This window comes from Vanellus vanellus, assembly GCF_965231255.1.
Source record: "Vanellus vanellus genome assembly, chromosome: 1".
NCBI lineage: Eukaryota > Metazoa > Chordata > Aves > Charadriiformes > Charadriidae > Vanellus > Vanellus vanellus.
The window spans coordinates 150,319,981-150,346,504 of NC_138905.1; the positions used below are offsets into that span (position 1 = coordinate 150,319,981).

General features: G+C 41.2%; 1 protein-coding gene across 1 annotated transcript; it reads right to left on the reverse strand.

Annotated features, from left to right (window-relative positions):
- Positions 1-2,525: 2,525 nt before the first annotated feature.
- Positions 2,526-21,771, reverse strand: RNF149 (ring finger protein 149; the record flags this gene model as incomplete). The annotated part of the gene is made up of 8 exons (XM_082490211.1): positions 2,526-3,000; positions 3,378-3,573; positions 5,743-5,772; positions 6,298-6,394; positions 6,857-6,939; positions 9,829-9,897; positions 13,351-13,601; positions 21,312-21,771. The coding sequence occupies 8 exons, from the start codon at positions 21,769-21,771 to the stop codon at positions 2,942-2,944; spliced, it is 1,245 nt and encodes a 414-aa protein (XP_082346337.1). The 3' UTR covers positions 2,526-2,941.
- Between the last annotated feature and the right edge of the window lie 4,753 nt (positions 21,772-26,524).

Below are 26,524 nucleotides of genomic sequence, written 5' to 3' on the forward strand. Positions count from 1 at the left end.
TATAACCACACCGCATGATTTCAGCAAAATCTGACAAAGAGAGAGGTCTCAGGCAAGTTTCTGCATGTTTTATAAAAAATGCACAGCTAGGAACACAAAAAGATTCGGCCCGGGGAGGGGAGGGGGGACAGGGCGGAAAGAACCCACAACACATACAGCATCAGCTGCCACACTAGGCAGGCCATAGCCTAAGCAGAAGAGGCAGATTAAAAATTCTCCAAGTGATAAGGAAGGGAGCCTAGTGCTAGAAACTAGAAATACCGGTTTGATCCAGATCAACAAAATCTGAGAACCTGTACTTACCTATAGCTGCTCACACCCATTTACTCTACAAGTAATCAGTTTGAGTTACAACAGCAGGTGAGAAGCTCCACATTTCTAATCCTCTCTTGCTACTGTTTTAAGCTCCATAGGCTGTCTCTTTCCTGTCCTGTACTTTTTCACCTACCCCTCGTTGCTAGTGAGTGTCAGCTTTTTGACTGAGGTCAGACTAATGATTCGCTTCGGAAGATTTTTGTCATCGTGCTTCCGAAGAGAGCAAACTGCTTGCTGGAGGCACTGCAATTCGGCCTTTTATTGTCATCATTCCTCAGCAGCACAGCTGGCCTTACGAGACCTACCTATATCAAAGATGAACTGTGCGCAAACCAATTTGACTGAAACAACTGTAACTACGCTTGTGAAAGGCTGAAACGAAACCGGTATAGTGCCACAGCATTAGAAACATACTCCAGGAATCTTCATACTCCGATATTTTTCTACTTACACTTCAGATTTTATAAGCACACTCTTCAATTTGCAGGTTCTTCAGCTTTTCTTCCAGCTTTCTGCTGGGTCTCAGCTTTGATTCTTAAGAAAAGCTTCTGGTTTTATAGGTATTACATAAAAGCTGAAGTACTCACCACATTTCTCCCCTCCAGCATGAATACTGCGCTGCAGGTATCAGCAAGACACAATCCACAGACTGACAAGACTTCTCTTGATAACGCCTTTTGGTTCCTCCTTGAGCTAGAGTTTAAACCCTCTCAACATTTACTACATCAATGTTCAGTTTTGTGTTAAGGAAGAGGGAGAAGACTTCTATTTTAGTACTGAAGAGATAGTTTAAAGGCAGTTCTGGAAGCGTTGATAAGCTTCTTTTGGAGATATAAATGTCCCTATACATTGTTTGGTTTAGTTGTGGGTTGTTTCTTTATTTGTTCCGTTTTGGAGATGGTTGGTCAGTCATATTCCATTCTCATGTGCTTCTTGTAAGATAAAGGCATCACAAAAGCTTGCACCTGCTGGTGACATCAGAACTATAACCTGACAATTTTCCAGTAAACCTAAAAGTCACACTCCTACAGGGAAGAGGCAGATTTTTTTTTTTTTAAGTAGGCATTAATAGGAATATTTTGGAAGAAATTTAGGGTGAAACATCTGCTCTGCAAAGTAGAAGTTCAGATTATATTTCCCCAGCTGAAACCTCTGTCATTTCTGGAACATTCATTCTAAAATTAAAAAGTTATTGCTTCTATCGAAGCTCAATATAAGTTAGAAAAAGAATTGCATATTTTCTTAAAAACATCCCAAATATACATTTTAAAAACAAAACGCACTCTGAAACAAATGTCTAGTAAAAGACACTGTTTTAAGCAACCTGTAGTAACAGCTTTACAAAAGAAAATTGAGGAATGTAGCATATTATTTATAACATGACAATGCTAAAATCCTAAACAATTCACTTAACACTCTCAATAAGTAGTGTTTTAAATATACATATTTCTTTACAAAACAGTTTAGCGATTCCTTATACCACTTACAGTATATAAATATTTGGGTAAGAGGTCATAATGGGAGATGCCAGGGTTTATATTTACTCTCAGATGCTTCAGGTTTCCAAAGTGTTTTACTATAAGGCACAATACTGCTAATCTAAAAGAAAAGAATAAAAGCTAATGGCAAACCTAGTCAAAACTCCTAGTGTGGAATATCCAAGAAAAGAATTCCAGCATCTCTATGCAAAGGAATAGAAAAAAAAAAAAATAACAAACCAAAAATCAAACTTTGCAGGTCCTAAGAAACAGTTTCAATTTGTACATAACAAAGTGGGACAGGATGGGAGCAGGAGTCAGAAGCAATTAAGTAAATTCTTATAAATAGACTAATAAATATATTTTAGCCATAATTAGCCCTTTACCTCTGTTCTACTGAGTTTAAGATTGAAAGAGGTTACCAGTGTGCATATACCTAAATAAGTCTACATGCTCAGCACGTGAAGACCACCTAGCACAACCTATTACTGCCGAATTCGGTATAAAAAGCTAGCAAGATGGAGAAAGTCTCCATTTCTCTCAGCATCCACTCTGAGTAGAACACATTACAAGATCAAATTAGCATTTGTTACATGTAAGGAAAGTTGCAACTAGCAATTTTTTTTTTTCATCACAAAAAAGGATATGCAACATATCCATGAAGTTATTTGATTCCTTCAAGGTTAAATTATATCTTTCCTAAGAATATCCATCTCCAGTTACAACAGATCAGAACTTTCAGAACATTTTAATAGTTACAGTCTTGTAAGTGTTCTCCATGTAGTACATACTGAATGTAAACAGTGCATCTAAAATATTTCTCCGTTAAGACATTCTACATTGTTTTCACTGCCTAGTCTTCATCTTTGTTACAGCCCTCTGGAACACAACGACATTGTACAATGCTTACAGAAAAAAGGGTTATTGCATCTTCTTTTAGGATGAGACATCCAGAGGAGATTTTATAAAATCCTCCTGTGTACAAAATTCTTAGTTATTAGCCCTTTTGGAACACCAGCTAGAAAAGTTTGAAAAGTAAAATAATTTACATTGTTATTTTTTCTGTTAACTAGACAAAAGTCCATACTAATTAAATAAAAAATAATAGTTCTTCAACAGTCTATTCAAGATATCTTCCACGAAGCAGTTCAGTGGGAATTTCCATTAGATAGATGTTCTCCATGACGGTTATTACTGACATCCACATCTAGAAGCCAGGAATAGAAGAAAAACTGTTTGTTGATTTACAATTTTAATGCATTTTCTCCATTACATTAATCCAAATTCTGGCAACAAAATTAATATTCATATATACCTAAGGTTCTGAAGATTCTCTGTGTAAGTAATCCTCCTAAAACAGTGTTTACATCTTCCCCCCCTCCCTCAAGACCAATTTTCTCCAGCTCCATAGTATTCTTTCAAAATCTACCTGCTTGTATTTTCTGAACATCAGTATTAAGTGACAACACTCAGCCTGGTCCGCAGTGCAACACTAATGCTACTGACATCAGTTAGGGAATGGCTTCTTCTAATGCCATAAACGGCGTTAAGGATTGTCAAGTGATAAACTAAATTATGACTTACCAAGTAACGCTGTGGTTTCACCTGCATCCTCTTTTAAACTGGTACATTGCAATACAGATTCATTAGTGGAAGAAGCCGACAATTCGCTTACTTCGTTTCTGTCATCATCTTGTAAAGCAATACTCAGACTTCCGACTGAAACACTGCCACTTATTGATTCAGGTATTGGAACTTCAAGTACATCTTCAGGGTCACCCTTCAAAATTAAATACATTTAACTGACACTTTTGTCTACCATTAGGAATCAATATTCCTCCATGTTACCGCTTTGTAACCTCACCTTATTGGAGAAAAGACCATTCTTTTGCCTATTATCTATGCACTTATGTGTACAGTGTCAAGCAGTGTCTACTTCCAAAGTTATAGTCTGACTGCAAAGAAACAAAGCCAAGCAAAAGAAAAGCCACTTTCTCAAAGCCACCCCAAAGCCAAGAGCAGCAACAGGAGGAGTCAACCCAGCCAGCATTTTGGATGGAGTATTTCAACTCTTCAGCCACAGTATTGCTGCAGTCTGGTTAAGAGCAGGCTCAGCGCATACAAAGTCTTCACTGAGTAAACCTATCGATCCTTTGTGAGTTTGTGGAAACCTGAGAGTAGTTGGGCAAGCTTAGACTTTTTTTTTTTTTTTACTGGGGTGAGCAAACATTTGACATGAGAACAAAACTTCCCTCCTCCTCTGTCTCCAGTCTAACTTTAAATCTGTTCCAAAAATGCAAATATGCTGGCTTGTCACTTTGCAGGAACAAAACACCTGCAGCACAGGCAAAGGAATTTATGTCACCTATTGTATAGCATAAGCTATTTCTGATCCATTCTGAAAGCTAATTTGAAGTCCTACATGCACAATTCTGTTCCTAAAATTAAACAGACTACCTTCACTAAGCCACTGCTATTGATATACTGACATTATTTACACATAAGCAAGTATACTGCGGTACAAGTAGCTGTTCTGTGGGCTTCATAATGAGTATTTTCCCCCTCCTCAGTTAGCAACGGCCCATCTTAAGATTTAAGAAATTATAGGCTGATTCTTTCTTTAGCACCAAAGCAGCAGATTTTAAAACGTACTGAATATTAATAAGCTATAGAACTGCTACAATTGAACACAAGGTGAAACACACGTAACACCAATCTCTACTGTGTGGGCGGGGGGCATTAGCAATTTTGGTTTCCAAAACTTAGGTAGTTAAATAAGCACTGAAACGACAAGATTCAACAATGCTCTACTAAATCAGTCCAACACGCTGGAATGCAGTTGTTTTTCTCATAAGAAATAGTGTAATGCAGACCCAGACCACTGAAGCCCGCTCTTTACAAAAGAAAAGCCAGGTAATAGGACTTTGTGCCTTCTTTCTACTTTGAGCCTTGAAAAATGTTGGCGCATCTGAAGTACTTGTTTTCCATAAAACTGAATTGAGCCTTCAGCCTCCTTACAGAAGGTTTTGTGGATTTCTATAATAAGGCTGCACATTCTTGTCTGCAGTTATGTCACTCAGCAAGCACACTGCTGAAAGAAGCTGCCTTGCTCTTTGCATTCTCCCCCTCCCCCCCATCAGTAAAAAGTTCCTGCAGTGACTCTACAAACTAGGTTGGGCAATATGGATCAGGCTGAAAACTAAGCTAGGAAAAAAATACTGAATGATTTCCCACATTACTAGCTTCAGTGGGACTTGAATGACTGATGCACAAGCAAGACACATATTCTCCATTCCATCAGAAAAAACGAACTGGGCTTCTGCGTTTAATATAATCCCATTCAACCTGCTTTCCAACGTTCATTTGGCCTAACAGGCAGAGGAGGTATTACTCCTCCTGGTTAGGCTTGGTAACAGCATCCCCTGCAACAGCATGAAGTCCGGGAATAAAAGTGTTCAGAAGGTTCTGGCATTTCAGTTTTCAGACTGTATACAAAAGGACATATCCTGTCGCATATAACACAAGTTACATCAACTCCAAGAGTTGAAAAGTGAGCAAAAAAGATAAGCTGCTAACATAGCAATACTACAGTAATAATAGCTATTTCACACAACAAAAAGATTGCAACTCTTGGGTAAAGTCTGACTTAACACACAGAAGCGCCTCAGTCTGGTATATATATTCCATAGCAAGAGTATTGTCACCTTTGACAAAACAGAAGAGTAACTCGTAAAAAGTCTTCCACAGATCTGCTAAGTCTGTGATGAAATAAGAGGAAAGCTAGTCAAAATGCAGACCTAGTTGAAGAAAGGAAGGTCCCTGAAACCAAGGAACACCCCTATTTTCTGAAGATCTCTGTATATCAGTAGAAGAGAGGAGAAGTACATTCATGCCTATGGCATTTTAGTGGAACTCAAGACTATTTATCAACAGTGACCAAGTAACCTACCGCATGTGTCTTCATCTCTCTTTTCTGGTGCTGTCAGAAAGAAATGAGAGCACATCATTTTCTCTACTTAACCAATTTCTGGTGAATGTCTTTAGGAAGGTTCTAAGTACTGGCTTACGTACAGGGATAACACACTGGGCGTATGTGGAAGTACACAAACACTCAAATTAGAAAAACTATAATCACTTCCTTTGAATCACCGTTCTCAGTAAGATCAAATATACGCTCTAGATCTACTGAATTAAGTTATATTTTTGCAGCTTGGGCAAATTGCCTCACCACTGCTTCAACTTCCTTACTACCATCAGCTGGAAACAAAAAATTGGTTATCACAGAAGAGTACACAGAAGCTTCATAAACTGCTTGATACACTGTTTAAGCTCTTACCCATAAAATTCCCTTATTTTTCCGGTTCTCACTCAATTACCCTTGCATCTTTGCCCCGCTTCCTCAATTTCATCAAGTAACAGATGTTCTCCTTCTGAACAGTTACATGAAGTCTTGCCTCCTGCACTGTACTTCTACCTGGAAGATTAAAGTAAGTGTACAACATACCCAGTATCCCAAAGCTTTGATAACGTCTAGTTTACACATTGGACAAGTTCGGTGGTCCAAAAGCCAAGGGTCAATGCACGTTCTATGGAAGATGTGCCTAAAGAAAAGAAATGCCCTTTAGAACTTATCATGAAAGCCACATGCCTTTCCTTCAAGCATGAGAACTACTACATTAAAAAATAAACCCATTCCTTTATAACCTTGACAATTAGGTACTGCTTAATTTACTAGCACAGACAGTTCTGGAAGCACCTCCTTTCATGCTAGCTTTCTGAAATAAGAGATGTCACTAACCACAAGGACACCGCAGAGCTCCCAGTTCAACAGTGTACATTTAAATTAATACTCAGAAAGTGCTACTTCACTCCTACAGTTCTCCTAATTGCTCCTTTTTCCTGCACAGATATGAAGTGCTACGTGATCTCCCAGCACCCTCCAACATGTAACAGGCCACACAAATGGCACAGCTTCAGCTCTGCCAACAGAGTTTCAGAAGAGTTTCCAACACATATCTTAGGGAAAACATGCTAAAGAGGAAAGAATAATGATGGCAACTTACTTGCATGGCAGAATTCGGACGGTGTCTTTCAGTTTATAGTTCTCAATGCACACAGCACAGTTTTCCACATCAACATCTAAACCCTGAAGATGACAACACATTTAAATGCATTACATCTATATTTCATTACAGAACAAGCTTTGTGTAATAGCTAGCGTCATAGAATGTAAGATGTACAAAAAGGTTTAGCAAATAAAAACATCTCCCTCATTTAATTGAAGATTCCATCAAGAGGTGATTTGACCAAGTAATACCAAATATTAAAAGCAGCCAAACTCATATTTTCTAATTAAAGTGCCATGTATAGCTATTTAAAGTAATTTGTTAAGTCTCAAATACTGGCTTTGTTCATGAGAGCACAGTAAAATTTCAGTTTAAAAGTAACTATAAAATGAAGACATGTTAAAAGAGGTCAGCTTAGATGAAAGCACACAATCTAATTTTTAACTGATGGTCCCAAGGAGTGGCAAGTGTTTAAGTAGGATGGGATTTTTGGGGTTGAATACTACAAACCTCTTTTTCCCCACTTTTTTTTTTTTCTACCACATCCTAGCAGGTAACCCTTGGAAGCTAGAAGTGAAGTATGCGATTTGTGATGGTTTTTAAAACTTCTCTCCAAGCTCACACTAGCAAGAGTCAAAACACAGTATTTCCCCACCTCAATTTGTTTCTTTCTAAGGGTTAAATATCTTTCCTAACAGGTCTTACTGCCTTCCAGAACCCATGCTTATAGTTGCAGTGCAAATACGATGGATATCTCCAGACACAAGAGAAATAATTCAACGTTAATTGGGTTGTATAAAACATTAAGTATTAGAAGAATAGACAATGGGCCAACTTCTTCCTTTTCATCCCCCACAAAATAAGTATTTTGTGTTTACTGCTTACTGAAGCACTTCAATTTCATTACCACAAACACTCAAATGAATTAGTACTGCAAGCAAACTTTCAAGTTCAAGGCAAGTTTTACCCTCCTTTGCATGCTATCAGTTTACATAATTAATACCTTAAAATCCCAAGTAAATCAAATTAAGACTGTTTTTTTACATAAGCAAAGTTAAGACAAGTATTTATTCTATAACAATTTTTTTTTTTTCTATACAAGAAGCAAAGTCCAAGCATACCATATGTAGCACATACTCAAATTAGTGTCCATTTTACAATAATCCCGTAAGCTTCTCAGGAAAGATCTACATGATAGCAAATACACTTTAAAAATACTGACCTATTTTTAGTTAAATACCTCAAACCCAAATGAAGTGATAATGACAGACTGTAGTGTGTCACAATAAAAGAAATATACTCTTTTAGTCATAACGGCTGAAAGGAAATATGTAAAGAAAACACATGTTTACAGAGTAGACAGGACTGTATTTCCACATAAATTTACAATAGTTCATGAGAGTACATCTGCATCATTAAGTTATATAAATTTGCTCATATTAGGCTGATTCAAATCAAATTAGGAGACATGATCTACCAAGCAGAAAATCTCCATTTTAATAGAGGGATTTTAATCTAATCTCATTCTACTTTGGTTAACTAACACGGCATTCATAGTTACAACCAGCATACTACATAACTTAGTTAACTTCCCTCATTTTATTTATTTATTTTAGTCAAGGGTATACTGACAGAAAGAAACTACCTGCTACACTGCAAAACTCTCATAATACAAATCCTTTTTAGAGGTTTACTGAACATCAACTTAAATGCAGTTAACAGCTTCCTTGTGGTTCTCACCATAGGTTTCATCATGACCCTTTCACATTCATTTCTTCCTATGCTGATGTTATGCTTTGATACTGCTTTACACAAGTTTTGGTTCAATTCCATCTTTCTCGATCTCTGATCTCACCATTGTACGAACAGAAGCATGAACGTCCCTGTGTTCACAGCTTGAAATAGATTACTTTTGGATGGAATTTAGAATATAATTAAAAGTAATAAATACTCATAAAATGCTACTTAAACATGCTGACCGAGTAAGAGGAAAAGAGGCAAGTTCAAAGACAGTTGGGTTTTTCTCATTTCAAAGCTGATTTGCCGAATGAAGGACATTCTCTGTAGTGTGTGACTACAGCTGAACAACTTCTGTTGAACCACGGCTTTTAAAGTTCATAAGTGTGCTTTCTCACCTTCATTTTATTCATGGATTAAAAAACAAACACTTTTTTTTCATCTCTCAGCATACAAATCCTTAAGTAAAAACTAATCAAATAAGACAATAAGGGTGGGGAAAATGTCTGTGTAGTACCAGAATTCTAGTCAAACTAATTTAGCAACTAGATCAGAGCTGCCCGAAACTCTGACTAAAACAGTATTTTCTTTCGAAACCTTGGCTTCAGGTATTCTAATACAGCTTTAAGTCTAGGCCGTATGCTGTCAAAGCTAACTTTTTGAAAGCTGTTTTAATTTTTAGAATAGCTTTACTTTAATACATTGAAATGTACTTCTAAAAAATTTACGCTTCAAGTAAGTCTATACAGCTCCTTAATGTATTGCATGTCAAAAGATGAAACAAATGTTTCATTTTTCAAAGCTTTTTAGATTTCTAAGGCCTTCTGATCAATAAAAAGATGGATGTTCTTTTAAGAAAACAAAACATTACATCAGCTGTAAGAACTGTGCAATCAATAGGTCCTAGGAAGTATTTTGCAATCCACTTGTTGATGTTTTCAAGTGCTGATAAGATATTAGTGTTTCCTCATCTTTACAGTATCAGCCCTATAGTCTCCTGCAACATTCTGTACAACCAGGTACTATTTGCAACAAAACAGCCTTCCACTTCATAACTAGTTCAAATTTGACTCTTCAATTTTAAACTTGGCCTTTTAACCAGAGCTGCTAAAATGAGCCTAAAATTGTAAGAGTCACACTGCAATTACATTATGAGAATTTCAGTTTAAATTTTATAAAGACATTACAACAGTTTTTAAATCATACAGCAATAACCAGAGCCCCCGAATTACCTTTTCTCCTCGTTTCACGGTATGCAGCTGAAGCTGGCTGATTGCTTTCTTCGTTTCTTTCCTATGTCCCTTGAATAAAGATTGTAAGTATTAGTACACAGGTTAGTTTTAGGAGTTACATTTCAAAGCTTTTAAATACTTTCCCTGTGGATTAGTAAACCTTCTGAACACATTTAAGGATTCATCTCTGGCTAACTCATTTGTTTACAAAATACTTCCAGCCAGCAGATGTTGAAGAACTGCAAGTTTTGCATTCTCAGGGCGCAGCAGCAGACATTATCTATAAGCGTAATGCTCCTACAACACTCAACCACCGCAGAACTACACGGACCAAGCTGCTCTCGTACGGTAACTGCCTGCATTAAGGGCCTTCCCGCACAGGAAAATTGACACTAATTTAGGCTTTAAAGGCATCAGAGATGAAACAACAGCCATATAACCAGACGTTCTAGTTAGGCAAGCCCGTGAGCAAGCACACGGTACGTTCTGCACAAGCTTGAGAGAAGGTGGAATCCTGCCGAGCAGCCTACAGCTGGCCACCAGGTCAAAAGGCTGCTTGTAGCTATTAATGCTCCCCCCTCAGTTAAACACTGTCTCACACGTTATACAAAGCTTCGCACTGAAAGGACACATTATGCAAAGGAGATGACAAGAAAGGCTTAACAGACATGAGACATCATACTGGACTTCTATACAGTAACAGTCCTAATTATGCTTAGAGGGGAAGCAGGGAAAGAAAGCAGTACTGTGTTCCAAGACAAAGTGCTAGCTACTGATAGAAACTGAGAAACACTCCCAATTAACAGATGTTGATCTGCCTAGCAGCAGCCCTCACTGATCAAATACCACAAAGGAATAAAAAAAAAAAAACCAAACACGTAACGGCAGCTTTTCTCTGTAATGCCAACTACAAGACAAGTCATTTTACAAACTTATAGTATTGAAAATTGGGATTTTTTTTTTTTAATGGTGTTAAAAAGAACTAAGTCTGAAAGTTGTCTCTGAAATGGACAACCAGCAGCAGTAGTCTATTCCACCTTCTGATCGGCCCAGGTTTTTCTGCACAGTGCTTTCATCTTCAGTAGCAAGGAGATCTTCCAAAGATTTACCACTAAACTGATGTTAGAATAAATCTCACGATACCTGTTTTCACCTTCACTTAGCAGCTACACTGTAACTTGCTTTAAAGCACGGCACACTTAACTCCCAAGTTTTAATTACACTGCAGTCAATAAGCCAAGCAAAGTAACATTTGGGGTAGTGAAGTGGCTTATTGTTTCCAAAATTCTTTTAAGACTTCAAATGAGGTCTCTGGACTGAGATATTCACCACATCTTCAAACTTTGCATAGTTTTATGAATTTTCATTTTCAATGGCCATTTTAAAAGAAGGAGAATTGAGGAAAGAGGTACAACTGTCTAATGCTACACAATTCCACTTAAGAAGCACTTAGATGACAAGCCAAATGGCAAAAATCTATTAAGAGTTTGTGGTACATACTTCTGGGACACATCACATTCAACCTAAAAAATGCTTTTAAAACTACTAAAGCATTTGAACTTCCCTTAGCATGAACAAAGCCAACATAAAGCCAACATAACAGGAAGAAGCAACTTTCTTCATCAAACAACTGTTACAATACAAAAACACACCCCTTTTTCCTAGAAATACTTCTCAAAAATTTTGTTTTCCTGAAAGTATTCTGAGAATGTAAGTTCTAAGACTTAAAGCTTAGGTTGGTTCAAGCGTAGGTTGTAGGGAACCAAGATTTCAAGCAGATGAGCAAGTTATTTTCCTAGAAGAGTCCTGTAAGTCCTAATCAGAGCTCAGACTCCTGAAAGCAAACAAAAAAATCCCATCCCTTCCTTCCTCCCTCAAACCTAGAATCTACATGCTCAAACAGAAGGCAGGGGAAGTCCACATGATAAGCAGCCATTAGAAATTTTTTTTTTTTTTTTTTTTGAACTGAGCATAAAAAAGACCCACAGAATTGCTTCCAAAGAAAAACAAGTGCAACTTTTTCACTGTTAGTAGAGAACCATGGTAGAGCTCCTGATAACCATGTGTGCTGGTTTTGGCTCGGGCAGAGCTCATTTTCTTCATAGTAGCTAATATGGGGCTATGCTTTGGATTTGTGCTGGAAACAGTGTTGATAATACAGGGATGTTTTCATCAAGGACTTTTCTGCTCCTCACCCCACCCCACCAACGAGCAGGCTGGGGGTGCACAAGAAGTTGGGAGTAGATACAGCTGGGACAGCTGACCCCAACTGACCAGAGGGATATTAGATGCCATATGATGTCATGCTCAGTATATAAAGCTGGGGGAAGAAGGAAGCAGGGGGCACATTCGGAGTGATGGCGTTTGTCTTCCCAAGTAACCATGATGGAGTTCGGCTTTCCTGGAGATGGCTGAACACCTGCCTGCCCATGGGAAGCAGGGAATGAATTCCTTGGTTTGCTTTGCTTGCATGCGTGGCTTTTGCTTTTCCTATTAAACAGTCATTATTTCAACCCATGAGCTTTTCCTCACTTTCTCTCTTCTGATTCTCTCCCCCATGCAACTAGGAGGGAGTAAGAGTGCAGCTGGGTGATGTTTAGTTGCCAGCTGGGGTTAAACCACAACACCATGAAAGAAACCTAACCTATCTGCAAGAGTTGAAAAGCACAGGGAAGTGCCATTTTAAGATATTTTAAAAACTCATCTGGACTAGGTCCTCAACAACTCCATGTAAGTTGCTCTCTCAAGCGTGGCGCTTTGAACTGGAGAGCCTCCAGAGGTCCCTTCCAACCTAAATTATTCTACAATGAAATACTTCCCCTCAGGAAAAAAGTAAAGCTGACTTTTTTTTTTTTAACCTATCAAAGAAGAACAGGGATTTGGAAGGGGCAAATTAAGGAGGAAAGTTATTCCTTCCTGATCTTCCCAGTACTCCCACCACTCTCAGCACTTTACATAGTCCAAAAGAGCTGAATCTCGCCACACATACTCCCTCTATTCTGCTGCCATTCAGTACTCTGCAGTGGAGTAGTAGGATTACAAGTATCAAAAGCAGTTTTTATAAAGCTTTAGATGTAAAATTTTAACCCTAATTACTTGTGCGTTTTAAAAAAAAATTACCATGGTCCCTCTCCATTAGAAAAAAAAATCTGGTTAGGGAAATTAGTACTTTCAGAACAAAAATTACTGAAGAATGAAAATAATTTTTAATGTCAAAAGGAAGGCAGCTAAGTTAGGTGACAAGTCACACAAAAAGCTGCTTTTAGTCAGTTGTTGACAAGTGGCTAAATGTATTTCCCACAACTTCACACAGGTATCTAATAATTACAACCAGCCAAACTTGTGCTGCCAATTAGTACAGTACTTATTAGCCTCGCTAACCATTACTGAGTAAGGTTCACAGATAGTAAGCAGCAAGAAGGCACAGATCTTTGAGAATGCTTCAATAAACAAGCAAAGTTAGGCAACTGATTTGACACGAGAAGATGGTAAATACTTTGAAGCATCATCATCTCCAATTACCTGGTTTCCAAACTGTGACCCTGTATACAGGAAGCGTTGTATATAATAAAATATGAGCCAAGCGAGCGATATAATCATCATGGTGATGAAGGCGATGGCTACAAACACAACCGACTGACCACTAATATATTCCTGCACATGTCGTGTGCCAACAACAATAGTCATTTTTACTGGAATTCCTCTTCGTACCGGCTCCAATATCTCTATTCCTTTTGGATAGCCAACCATTATCACCACTGTATTTCCAGTTCCTGTTGGAGGAGGAAAAAGAAAAAAAAAAAGTCAGTATCATCAGAGCAAAAATTTACACATTCTGGCTTGATGGTAATTTGGGCCTCTTCAGTTAAGATCAGTGAGCAAACTTACAGGAAGGCCTCTAAGGTTTTTTCCTGGCATAGCAGACTCGATAGCAAGTTTACTAGCAAAGAACCCTTTTTTTACTTAACGAAACTCTCAAACACAAGACAAACTTCAACAGATGCACCTTCACTGTTCAAGGGCTTATATTCATTCCACACAGTGAGATGGGATGTGGATGCCATGCAAAAAAAAAAAAAAAACCACAGGCAAGTTATACATATCTCATCTTGAAGTTGCTTAAGTTCTAACATGCAACTCAAGAACAGCTGGCCTTTTATTTGTTAGTGTGGGTATTTTAGCTGCAGCTGGAGACAGTACGTGAATACCACAGAGATACATTCATTTCAGTTTGAATCTGCATCCATAGCACAATTACACTGCATATCTGAACAAAAAGAGAAAAAAAGATACAGATATTTAATACTATATTAAACATTGAAATACCTAAAGATTCTTCAATACTAAATATTCAAAACATAAGGGGACTTCATGACAAAGACTTGTTAAAAAATACTTTGGGACTCTTTTGTGAGCAAGGAACCAAAGGATTTTTCTATTATATTAGAACTCAAAAGCACTCAATCCATATGAAAAAGCACCTAATCCCCCCAAAAAACCCTTTAAGCACCACACTGCCAACAACAATGATAAGATACTGTCAATATAACTAGCAGAAACTAAAGATCCTCTGTGACTAGAGTTTTACTCCATTTTGTCTGGGAGCATCTCCAGTATTGTCTGAGAAACATCTAACCTAAGTATTACCAAAAAAATTAAACAATTGTACTTGTTGAAAATGTCACCTTTTCACTGGTATATGCTATTTTTATTGGAATAGTTCTTACTTTGTGCATACCAACACTGCTATACACCCTTGATAAGTCACGGCTTTATAGCTTACTTTGCACTCCTACATAAACCGAAAAAAGAGAAATTAAAAAGTGAAAAAGAAAAAGCGAAACTAAGCTTGATTCAGAGAGAAAGTAGCAGAAGAAGAAAGAAGAGAGGGGTTTTCCTAGCTGGAAGGCTGAAGCTGTAACATCACAGCTACCTTTCAGATTCACAAGATTACCCACCTGCAACAAGACCTCCCACTGAAGACTTAAAGCCTTTTTCCCCCTCCCGGCTGTGTTAGATTCATTGCTGAGAAGCTATGTCAAAAGAAATGGCTGCCTAATTTATAACATTACATCAAGTGAGGATTTTCAAAACTCAAAGCAGCACTGTAGACGCACCCACCTCTCCGCCTACTAAGAGAAAGAGTTATTTTCCTGAAATATTTAAAACAAACTCTTTTAGTTGAGACAGTTCTGGCTGTGACACCTCATCAGGCTGGCCACTCCACTACCATGCCGAGGGGAATTTGCAGAAGCTTCACTTCTGTACGTAGCAGCTCCTCCCTCCATAAGCACAGACATTCTGCTGTGAATGAAACTCTAAAGGTTCCAGTTGTTAGTGGAATAACCCTCCTATCTCAATGCCTGTTACCCTTTTTCAGCTTCACCTTACGCAACCATTCCCCGCTTTGGGTCAGCTACTGTAAGAACCATTATACCTGTCAGCCAGATCCAGACCCACCAAGAGAGCAGATTTTCCAAATGGGGCTATGTTTCTGCAAGTTTTGAGGGTGGTGCGGAGAGACAAAAAAAAAAGATGCTACTCGGCTCACCAGCAGCACCCACCCAGATCCCGGCACGGGTTGCCTCACCTGGTGAGTACATTAGGAGACACGAAGCAGCGAAGCTGAAGACCAACAGGACAAATCCACAAACAACCAGGCTCCGCTAATTAGTTCTACTCACCAACAACGCACCGATCCACATAATACCACAAGTCCAAGCATACTGACAACTGGTTAATTAATATTATTCTCCTCTCTGACCCAGCATGAAAGCATTACCAGAGAGACTCGGGTATCTCAGGGAAGAGAGTGTGTGAAACACTCCTTGCTTTCTGCCCCAGCACAACCCCACAGGGAATTAACAAGAAAAGAACGTACAAAGGTAGAAATTCATCTCACGTTGCTAAGAAATGTTATCCACATACCTAAATCAGGAGATTAGGTTCTATGTCCTTAATCAACTGTAAGAGTTACAAATAACAGGAGGGGTGCCTAAGGGTGGCTAGTGAACTGTACAGGAGTGCTGTAAAGATTTATGTGCTTTCATTCAGGCTTGGGGAAGAAAAAGTTTCAAGATTAGAGGCAGCCTAGATTTTTTCAGTCAATAAAGGTTTCCTCCTTAGTCCCGAAATCCGAGTCAGTTTAACCCTGCTATCTAGTTCTGTGCATGATTTCTAACAAAGTATTTAAAACCCCCACAATAATTAGTAATGTCTTTCTCTGTTTTCTCACTAGCATGTCCAACTCTCAGCCAGTTAGTTCCTTGAAATGGAAGTCAAGATGCTTTTGTGCAATGGCTGCTAGACACTGTGACACCTTCTAGTTTTAGAACCGACATAAGTATGCCGTACATTCTTAAATAAATGCCCATTAAAAGCATTTTAACAGTTTTAAAGACTCGGTGATGAACCTGCCATTCATACATGCAACCAAACACAATGGCCTTGAAGGTCAAGAGACAGAAGAAGGGGAAGAAGAAAAAATTATTGCCATCCTTTATTACAAAAGGAACAAGAGCAGTCTCAGAAAAGTGGTTGCCTTGAGCAGCCTGTAAGGCTAAGGGCTTTAACTCATTCCTCACTAATTTTAGACTTCTGCTCTGAAACACATTATTCAGAAACTGAAATGCTGTTGAATCATTCCACCAGCTTCTTTAACTGCAACACAACTCGGAGACCTCAAATCACACTTAGAGAAGAACTCCAAGTGTCACATACAGGTATCTACTGAGAACATGTTTTGTCGGCTTCACCTTTCTATGACTTTCCAATTTTGCAATAAACAACTACATATTCACTCTGCTAAATTGTTTTCTTTTCTACACTTGATTGATGCTTCAGTGGAATCAGGTAGATTTGAAATCTGCTATGTGCTTTTTTTAAAAAAAAAAATCATCATCATCTAAATAATGCAGTGAGAGCTGGCAGATCCTTAGGATACCTGGAAAGGAGGGCAAATTTGGAACTCTGAAGATGAAGGTATGTTTCCTGTCAGTGTGCCAAGGTCTGTTTTACTGCTAGCACTGCTAGCCTTCTCTTGCGAAAGGAAACCAACACTCTCCTGATGAGGAAAAAGTAGCCCAGATACAGATCTTGAATCCAAGCATCCCAAACTATCACATTAATCCCATTCATGCCTACAGATAAAGAATTTTCTATCATCTGGAAACCAACTGCAAACATAGTCTAGTTTTCATCCTCATGAGAAACACCAGAAAGCTCCCAAAGTTTGAGTGCATTGGTAAAAAATGTTTGAGGTCAGTCCTTAGATCTATTTAGGCATAGGCACCCTACTGATTTTGCCACAATTAACAGTGGAAGCTCTCTTTAGCTCCTGGTCCAAACAAACACTTCTGATCTTTACGTAATGCGTAACAGTACACTAACAATCCAATGACAAGCTTTGTCTGCACCACGTAACCCCACCCCATCTCACCAAATCCCTGGTGTGTGTTGTGTTTTCACCTGCCTTGAGAAGAAGGATGCGTATCCAAAAGAGCCAAGCAGTCAAGCAATCAACACTGGTACACATTCCTCTTTCCACATGGGCTTCCAACACGTACACACTCATGTATAAAATAGGTATAAGCATTTTGCAGTTACTCCTGCTTCTTCAGAACAACATAGCAGCTTAACATCATGAAGTCACCGAGTTAAGCAAGCCACTGATTTCAGTTCTGTACTTTCAGTAGTACGGTACCAGAAGCTTTCGTAATCAGCAATACAGACATTAAGGCACCACTTGAGAATCTTAAGCAGTGCTAAAACCAATGTAGGTAAGAGTTGAACTACATGCCAAAATAACGCTAACTCTGCTGCTTTGGAGCTGGTAAGAGCTTATAAAAATCAGGACTACAAAGTCATTTACATCTGTTTTGCTCAATATACCTGCATAAAAAAACCCATGACAATGAAGGAAAGAACTAGTTAGGTGTATTTTGGCAAAGCTGCACCAAATGAAAGGCCGTTTTCTTTACGCAGCCAAAGTCCCAAGCTTCCCTTAAATCCATAAGCCATGCACCAAATCTCCACTCCAGACCTATCTCAAACTATTGTAGCCAGTCATCCTTCCTCCCTTCCCTCTCTGTGTCAAGCACAATCATATTTTATTCCATAGTCTTCAACGTATCAAACTTATGTTCTTATCAGGATCACCAAACCCTAGCTTGAGAGGGGATTCAGAGATGGCCGGATGCCCAGCATGAAGTAGAACAAGAAATACAGAGAACCAGAAGACCCTTTTTTTCTTTCCACTGCAATATACCTCCCCCTCCCCATATGAGCCTCTAACTCTCCTTAGTCTGGTCTCCACAACAGTCCACACCTTGCCTCTCCAGATTCTCCAGACTCCTCTCCAACCCACTCCGAGCTAATATTTACATACAATACTTATTTTGGTTTTGGAGAGGAATTCGAAGCCTTTCTATTATATTAAGTTCACCACCACCATCAAAAATGAACAGAGTTAAGACTGCCTGCAAAGTCTATACTCCTGTAAAACTGAAGTTTGTGTTTATACTGTTCAGATTCAAAAACTGAAGTACAACTCCTTGAGTCATTTGAGTAAAATGAGTACCTTCCACTGGAAAAAACCTCCTCAGCCACACGTGAAGTTGTTTCACTATTTCTTCCCTCAAAAAGGGAAGTCATCCAGCATTCTGAACAACATAATTCGGGCAGAGGGCAAAGCCCTGAAAAACATGAGACATCAGAAGGGTCATCTTGGAAGAACCTTTTTTCGGAAGAAGGGACAGGATTGCAAGGCTACATATTCAGACTCTCAACTCTCCTGTTCCAAAACCTTAATTAAAATCCCTACTCACTGCACTCATGAAGCTCACAAGGTACCCATTAAAAGCAACTAAACTTCAGAGTATTTGGAATACGTCCTTTATCAAATGCCTTGACACCAGTTGGAGCAAATAACTTCTTCGCCTAATCAAGACTCTTTTTTTACTTAAACTGGAGTATGTCTAAAAACACCAAAACCCCCATCAGCAATAGCACACACGCGTCACACATCAGAAAGTTCAAAGATCAGGTTTTTCAGAAGAAGAATGAAAAGATGAAACTTTGAGATCAGAAAAGTTACCCATTTATCACCCTTACGTAATTCAGGCTGCACCTCTATCAGCCATAACCATTGTTCCATCTCACATCATTTTCAGTGCCACTAATTACAAATCCATTAAGTGGATGTTCCTTATGCATGTAACTCCACTGCTTAGTTACAGTACTGCAGATTTCCCAGAGTATTTATTCTCAGCGCTCCTCCTAGAAGCAGGATTTGCTTCCTCATGTGTCAGTTCACAAAATCCATCACAGGAATACCAAACCTGGATCCTGTAAAATATAGCTTTATCTTTCATGTTCTTCCTTGCCTGTCTTCCAGACTTCCCCCCCCCCCCTTCAAAAAATTCAAGATTTAAAACAATAACAGTAATTCTTCCCTATGTATTCCCAAAGTGCACTGAAAAATTTAAACATTTACATGTTTTGAATGTTTTGACCATGAAACAAAGATTTGTGACTCCAGCAGAATGAGTGATTATGTTGTGATATATTATTACATTCCTGCCCCATCCAAATCATCCTGAGGTCTCACCCGCATTTGCAAAGTTAGTATAAATAAGTACAAATGTATTCTTTTACATATACTGTACTAAATCACTCTTTACATACACAGAGCTTTTATCAGCAACAGTCTGCCAGTTTCAAAAGAAAAAAAGCCAACCAGCAGCCACAGAGCACTTCTCTTTATATAAAATCACTGACAGATGTAACTCTACTAGCAAGTCCAAACCTGAGCATAAGCCCAAGGTGGTCTTCTGCAGCACAGAAATGACATCAGAAAAGTGAAAATCTAAAAAAAATTACATAATAAGCAAAATGAGAAAAGGGGGAAGAGATTCCACAAAAGAGCAAATAGTATTTATGAGAGGCTATGACAGGGCATGGAGAGGAATGAGGGAAAATGCCCACAGGGAGGAAAAAAAATTGTACTGATTGGTCAATACAGAGTGACAGCAAGAAAAAAAACCTGATAGCTGGTAAAGAGGAAAGAATTATTACCCAAGTACCTTAATTACCACATGGGATCAGAATCAAAGGTACGCCTTACCTAGAATCCCACCTCCACTTTTACAGTGGATTCAGAACACAAGAGATGGGCTGGGCTGATCTAGCCAAGCAAGCAGCAGGCTAAGAGGAACAGCAATCACATTTCCAGCCTCCAAGTTGGTGCCACTTGGTATTCCAAGAAGAGAGATTTGTTTTCTGCCCAGTATATCATACGTGCTAAGAAGCAACAGCTCCCTAACTGAGATTTTCAGCTCACTATATTAAAGAAGGTAAATTTGTTTTCTTTAGAAACACATTACCGTTTGACTTCAACCAAGTCCCTGGTCTACACCTTTCCTTGACAGCCTGGGCATTAACAAACTCATTGTAGCAGGAACATGTGAAACACACATTTGCAGCAATTTTTACTTAGTTTGCTTTGTCTCTGTATCCTCCCTCTGAAGATCTGCCAGTTCCTTGGAAGTCTACAAATGCAAACAGATTTTATAGCAGAGTTTTGAGGGTTTTTTTTTTCCCCTCCCCTTTAAGTATTTGATGCAGTCACGGTCATAAAAATCCAGCAAGACTTTAGTGTCATAGCCCAAGCAGAGACTGCAGCAACTGAACATCTTGGTTCTTATCTCGCCAAAAAAATCAGAGATCCCTTCTGCAGGCTACAGATCATCCGCACGCTCAGACAAGTCGACATCCTTCTCTAGGCTTCCGCCTTCCTACCGCATTCGCCAGCGCTTAAGAATTACCTGATGCTTCTACCTCCCTCTCTCCCATCCTTGACAGACCTGCACAGGAGAGGACGATGAAGCTGTTACAAAAAAAAAAAAAAAAAAAAAACAAAAAAAAACCCTACCAAAAAGCTACCTTCAAAATCGTCTTACGGCAATGCCTTCGCAGGCACCAGACGGCATCTTCAGGGATACCTGGCACGGATCCACACAGCCTGCGGAAAGCGGCCTACCTGTCACCGCTGCAGCCATGCTGCCGGAGGGGGGGGGGGGGGTTGGTGTTGTACAAAGCAAAAAAGGCAGCTGGAAATGAAACCATAAACCCCACCACCACCATCATCATCACCACCACCACCACACAGCCTCCGGCCGCAGCCTGTCACACAGCCGCCCGCTCCGGTGGCTTCGCCACATCTTCTCCCCGACACCCGGGCTGCAACTTGGAAGGCAGAAGACGGTCCCAGCATTCGCCCAGCGCGGTTTAAAAGAGGAAACCCCCCCAAAACCGCTCTTTGTACCATTTTTACGGGGATTTCTGCCTTCTCCCCCCCCCGCCCCAACCCCATCCCTCACCGCCCCCGCCCCACCGAGGCGGACCGGCGCCAGACAAAGCCACACCACCATCACCACCACCCCCCCCGCCTCCCCTTCCCCACACCCCGGACCCCGCTCACCCACCCAGGTGGGACATGGAGACGGTGCTGTTGCCGAAGCGGGCCTCGTTGTAAATGACCACGGCGGCCGCCCGCTTCCGCGCCGCGTTGGTGACCTTGTCCTTGAAGGTGCAGCCGCCGCGGGCCACCAGGGCGATCCAGGGCGGCGGGTCACCCTCGGGGGTCCCGCGGCCGCCGGGGGGCAGCGGCACGTCGTAGTCGGTGTCGGTGGCGCAGCCTTCCATGTGGCGGGGCGAGGCGCCGCGGGGGATGCCCACCAGGCCCTGGGCGCTCTCCTTGGGCGAGCTGTCCCCGTAGCGGCCGCTCTCCGTGTTGCCCCGCACCGTGCGGTTGCTGAGGGGCTCCACGTAGGCCGTGCTCACCCACGCCGTGTACCACTCCAGGGCCCGCGCCCCTTCGCACACCGGAGCCCCCAGCGCCACCAGCGCCGCCGCCACCAGCGCCAGCCGGGCGCGACGCACCATGGCCCCACCGCCGCTGCCGCCACGCGGCCCGCCGCCCACAGTAGGAAGCGGGAGGAGGAGGATGAGGCCGCTCCGCCGCCGTGCCTCAGCTCTGCCCCGCGGCCGCGCCGCTCAGGTAACCCCCCCCACTTCCCCCACCGCCAGCACCGCCGCCGCCACCACCGCCCGCCCCGGGCGGAGCCGTCCCGCTGCCGCGGACTAATGGCGAGGCGGAGGCCGGGCCGCCCCGCCCCGCCCGGCCGCACGCGCACGCGCGGGCCCCGCCCCGGCGGAGGGGGAATCACCGCCCACCCACCCCTCGGGGGACGGCGGGAGGGAGGGGGCGGAGCCGGAGGGAGGAAGGGGGCGGGGCGGAAGAGAGGAAGGGGGCGGGGCGGAAGGGAGGAAGGGGGCGGGGCTGGGACGAGGGGCGGGGTGCTAATAGCCCCGCCCCCTTCGCTGGCGGCCCCGCCCCGTGGGAAGCCGGTTGGGGAAGGATGGGGAACGGTGAGAGGGTGGGGAGAGTGCCAAAAATAAATATACTGGAGAAAAATGTATTGGCATGAGAGATAAAGGCACCAAATAAACATGGTTGTTTCATGAGTGCGTTTCCTGTTCAATAGAATTATTTGTCACGTACCTCTTCTTCAATAAACACGTTTAAAGTCTTACATATTTTTTTCATACACGACCTCCGTGCCTTTTTCCAGCTGCTGAAACGGATCGTCAGTTTTCACCAGCTGCCGGCCTTTCTGGCATGGGCCGGAAGCCCACTTTTCCTTCACAAATCGTGAACAGCTGTGCAGTCGTACCGTGTTAACCTACGCCATTGCCAAATTTTGGTACCGCCCTTTCCTTCCTAATCACGACTATATGCTGTGGCCACGGACACAGATGGGTCTAGTAGAGCCTGGGATGGTTTTTGCAGAAGATGTCATCAGACAAAAGCCGTGAGCTCGGTCAACTGCCCTACCCTCTGCTGCCACCAAGGCCAGTAGTTCCCATTTCTGTTCCACAGTTGGTGTTCAAATAAATAAATAAGTAGATAGATAGATAGATAGATAGATAGCCGGCTTCCAGTACCTAAAGGGTGCCTACAGGAAAGATGGGGAGTGACTTCTTACAAGGGCATGTAGCGATAGGATGAGGGGGAATGGCTTCAAACTGGAAGAGGGCAGATTTAGATTAGGAAGAAATTTTTCACTTTAAGAGTGGTGAGGCACTGCCACAGGTTGCCCAGAGAAGTTGTGGATGCCCCATCCCTGGAAGTGTTCAAGGCCAGGCTGGATGGGGCTCTGAGCAACCTGGTCTAGTGGGAGGTGTCCCTGCCTATGGCAGGGGGGTTGGAACTTAATGATCTTTAAGGTCCCTTCCAATGTAAACCATTCCACGATTCTATGATTTTATGAAATAAATAAATAAATACGCTTATTTGTTTATTTATTTCAAACCCAAAGTATTCTTTAAAGTAAGTCTTTAGCATTCTCCCAAAGTACCCGGCAGTGTTAGGACTCTCTCCAAAGGCACTGAGCATTGTGAGAACAAGATTAAAGCAGCAAAATCAAGAAGACAGCCAAGACGGAGCAGACAAAGTAACACGGAAGAGGCTGTGGAGAAGGAATGGGAGAAGCTGAGGGAAGTACGCAGAAAAACTAGAGTTAATGAAGAAAAAATTAGGAAAAAGAGGGTAAGGCAACAGAGGAGCAGGAGAATGTTGGATGGGAGAGGGCATGTGGAGGTGGTGGCAGAGTAGGGGCAGGTGAAAGGTGAGTTGTGTTGAAGGATGGCCTGTGACAGGCAATTCAGAAGGAGCACAAATTTGGTGTTTGGCAAAAAGCAGATCAAAAAAAGTGATAGTACTTCAGTGAATCAAAAAATGTTGTTCAGATGAGAATTTTTTGGTAAAAGAAGTGAAAGACACTTAGTGTAATCAGCACAGACACCATTCCGGAAACGGGATAAAAGTAAAAAGGGTCAGTACAAAAGAAAAGAACAGCTGCAGGAAATGTTCTTTTGAGAATATGGAGTCACTGGAAATAGGAAACTGATGTTGACTGTGATTTGTACAGGTTAGGAAACTGTTGTCACGGCCCTCACAGCGAACGCAGTCCAACCAGTGGCGAGACAAAGGCTGTGAGGTGTAAATAGGAAACACAGGCTGTTTCCTATAACCTTTATCGGATACGGAGTGGGAATCTTAGTGGGAGAGCTTGAATTTTGTCGAGAGGAGATGGTGCGGCAAAGCAAGAAGCAGAGGTAACTTGTCAGCCTTGGCTCAGGGAAACGCACCAGAGGAAAGCCGGCAGCGGCGAACAAGCTGTAACAAGAACTTGTAAGAGCAAGGCTAGCGAGGGAAGAAACAACACCGAGGAAACTTCCAAAACACCATTAATGCGCACCTGAGAGGTGAGTGCTCCTCTCCCCACGTGCAGAAAAGAAGAGGGAATGTTGTTAAGACTGACATTTAACTGCCACGGGGAAAGCAAATCTGACGGTAATGAGAAGCCGAAGGAAAGATAAAAGGTGCTTGGCTAGACTTTCCTTCCCCAGAGAAAAGCGTGGCTGTACCGAGGCAGATCTGAGTCTCAATTCCCAGAAGGATTTTGAGAGAAATTAGCTTGGTTCCGGAAAACTGGAAAAAAAAAGAAAAAAAAAAAAAAAAGGAGCAGCTATTCAGATCAGATAGAAATTGTAATGGCTGTCAGCAAAAGGTCAGTTTCTCTGGCTGGTGCTGTACTGAAGACTACAGAGTATTCTAACTGCAGTTTCCACTTTGAAATTTGCTTTATTTGCATTTCTTCTCGATAGGCATTTTGTTAACAACGTTCAGTGTCTTTAGAAATCAAAATACATTGCAAACTGCAATACACAGCCAGAAACGAGACAGGTAGCATTTCATCCAGCCAAGTGATGAAAATGTCATCAGAAACGGAGCATTCTTTGGTGAAATAAGAACAGCAGTTCAAACTAGCTGTGCTAAGATCCAGCACATGCATTATGTTTGCACAAATTAGCAAAAAGTGAGAACCCAAGTTTAGAACTTTGTCTTCCTTTTTTTTTTTTCAGCAAGTATATGGCCATGACTAAATGGCTCTCTTAAATATTGCAAAACCACAGTTAAAGTTTTAAATAACACATGTTGCACAACAGCCTTTTGGGGGGAAGCTACAGAAATAGCTAAAATACAGAACACATGGAAATAAATTAGACATCAGCTAGTTGAAATGCTTAATAAATTCATAAGGGCTTATCAGGACCTTTTATAAAAATGCTTATTTGATTCAATAATTAAAGCACAACGGGTAAATAGGATTTTTGCTATTGACTCGAAGTGAAGCAAGATCAGACTATTTACAGTCTCCAGGAACTATGATTTTATTATGATATCTCGATAACATTCTTTGGGTTAAAAGCTTTAACAAACAGCACTGACCACGTGATGTCCAATATCACTTGAGATATTTGTCAGTTTGAAGAAAAATTGGAAGTAGTATATAATTAATAATGTAAAACCCAATTAAGCAAACTACCTGCTCCCCCCTTTTCTTTTTTCCTCCAGAAAGTTCCATTCAAAACCTGCAGGTCATATTTTTGATGAATTTCTACAGGCTTTCAAGGACTTTTATCGCAGCTATACCTTGGGCGAAGGAAGCATGAAATGAGAACAGGCGATTTAAGACGGCATTTCTTCATGAAGCCCCTTTTGTCACTTTACGTGCCCTCGCCGTTTCATGTTTTGAGCTTCTGTCAAGAGCCTCATGGCAGGTCCATATAGAAAAGCTTCTTGATGAATGTGTCCATTGACAATACAGAAGCTACTCCAATTAATCTAGGCGTGCAGGGAGACAGCCGACAGCAAGCAGGGTATTGTAAATTCCAAAACCTTTCTCAGTGCACACGAACTCCTTAAAGAGTTTAAGCTCTACTGAGCATTGTTGACACAATCCCTTACTGCTTTAAGGCAAGAGTGTTAATAAGTTAAGGGACAGGACACAGGACCGTGTCACTGGTACCAGGCTGTCTAAGGATGTAAGTGTAATTGAGAGCACAGTATCAGCAGCATTTCTAAAATTCTTCCCCTCTCCTTCAGGTTGTTTAAACATTAAGCTTGTACGCTGGACTTGCTTAATGTGTGCGTGTTGAGGGACGGGGGAGAGAATAGGCAGTTCAGGTTTCTCTGGGAATAGTAGTGAACCGGGATAACGAAACATGTAATTAAAGTTGCACAGAAGTGTCAGACCTGTGGAGATTCCCTTACAGGGTCTAGTGCTCCGCCTGTTGAACTCGGTTTTAAAAATCTCATTAATCCTAATGGGCAAAGTATCAAATCCATAGTGCACAAAGATCTCCATGGCAAAATTATATGAATTGAGGAGGATTTCACTTGATGGTATTCTACAAACCTGTACAGGACGGGCCGTTTTGCTTCAGTATTACACAGTGCAAGATTCGGGGGCAAATTCAAATGGGAAAATACTGCTCATCTGCCAAGGAGGAAAAAAAAAAAAAAGGGAAATGGATTCAGGCGGGATACTTCCTCCTTTGGCATAATTACCTCTTCAAAAGATCTGCACTGCTAACAGAGTCTCTGGCAACAAGACAAGAAAAAAAAACCGCTTATAAGTGTCGAAATAAAATTTTCCTCCCACGTTTGTCTTCGGTTCTAACAGAATATCAGGAACGGTCGTGATGCTCGGAGCCCTAAACTGGTCCAAGGGCTAAGTGGCCCCTGGTAGTTAAACCAGCATGGTGCCCAGCTCCGCTCTGGGAATGA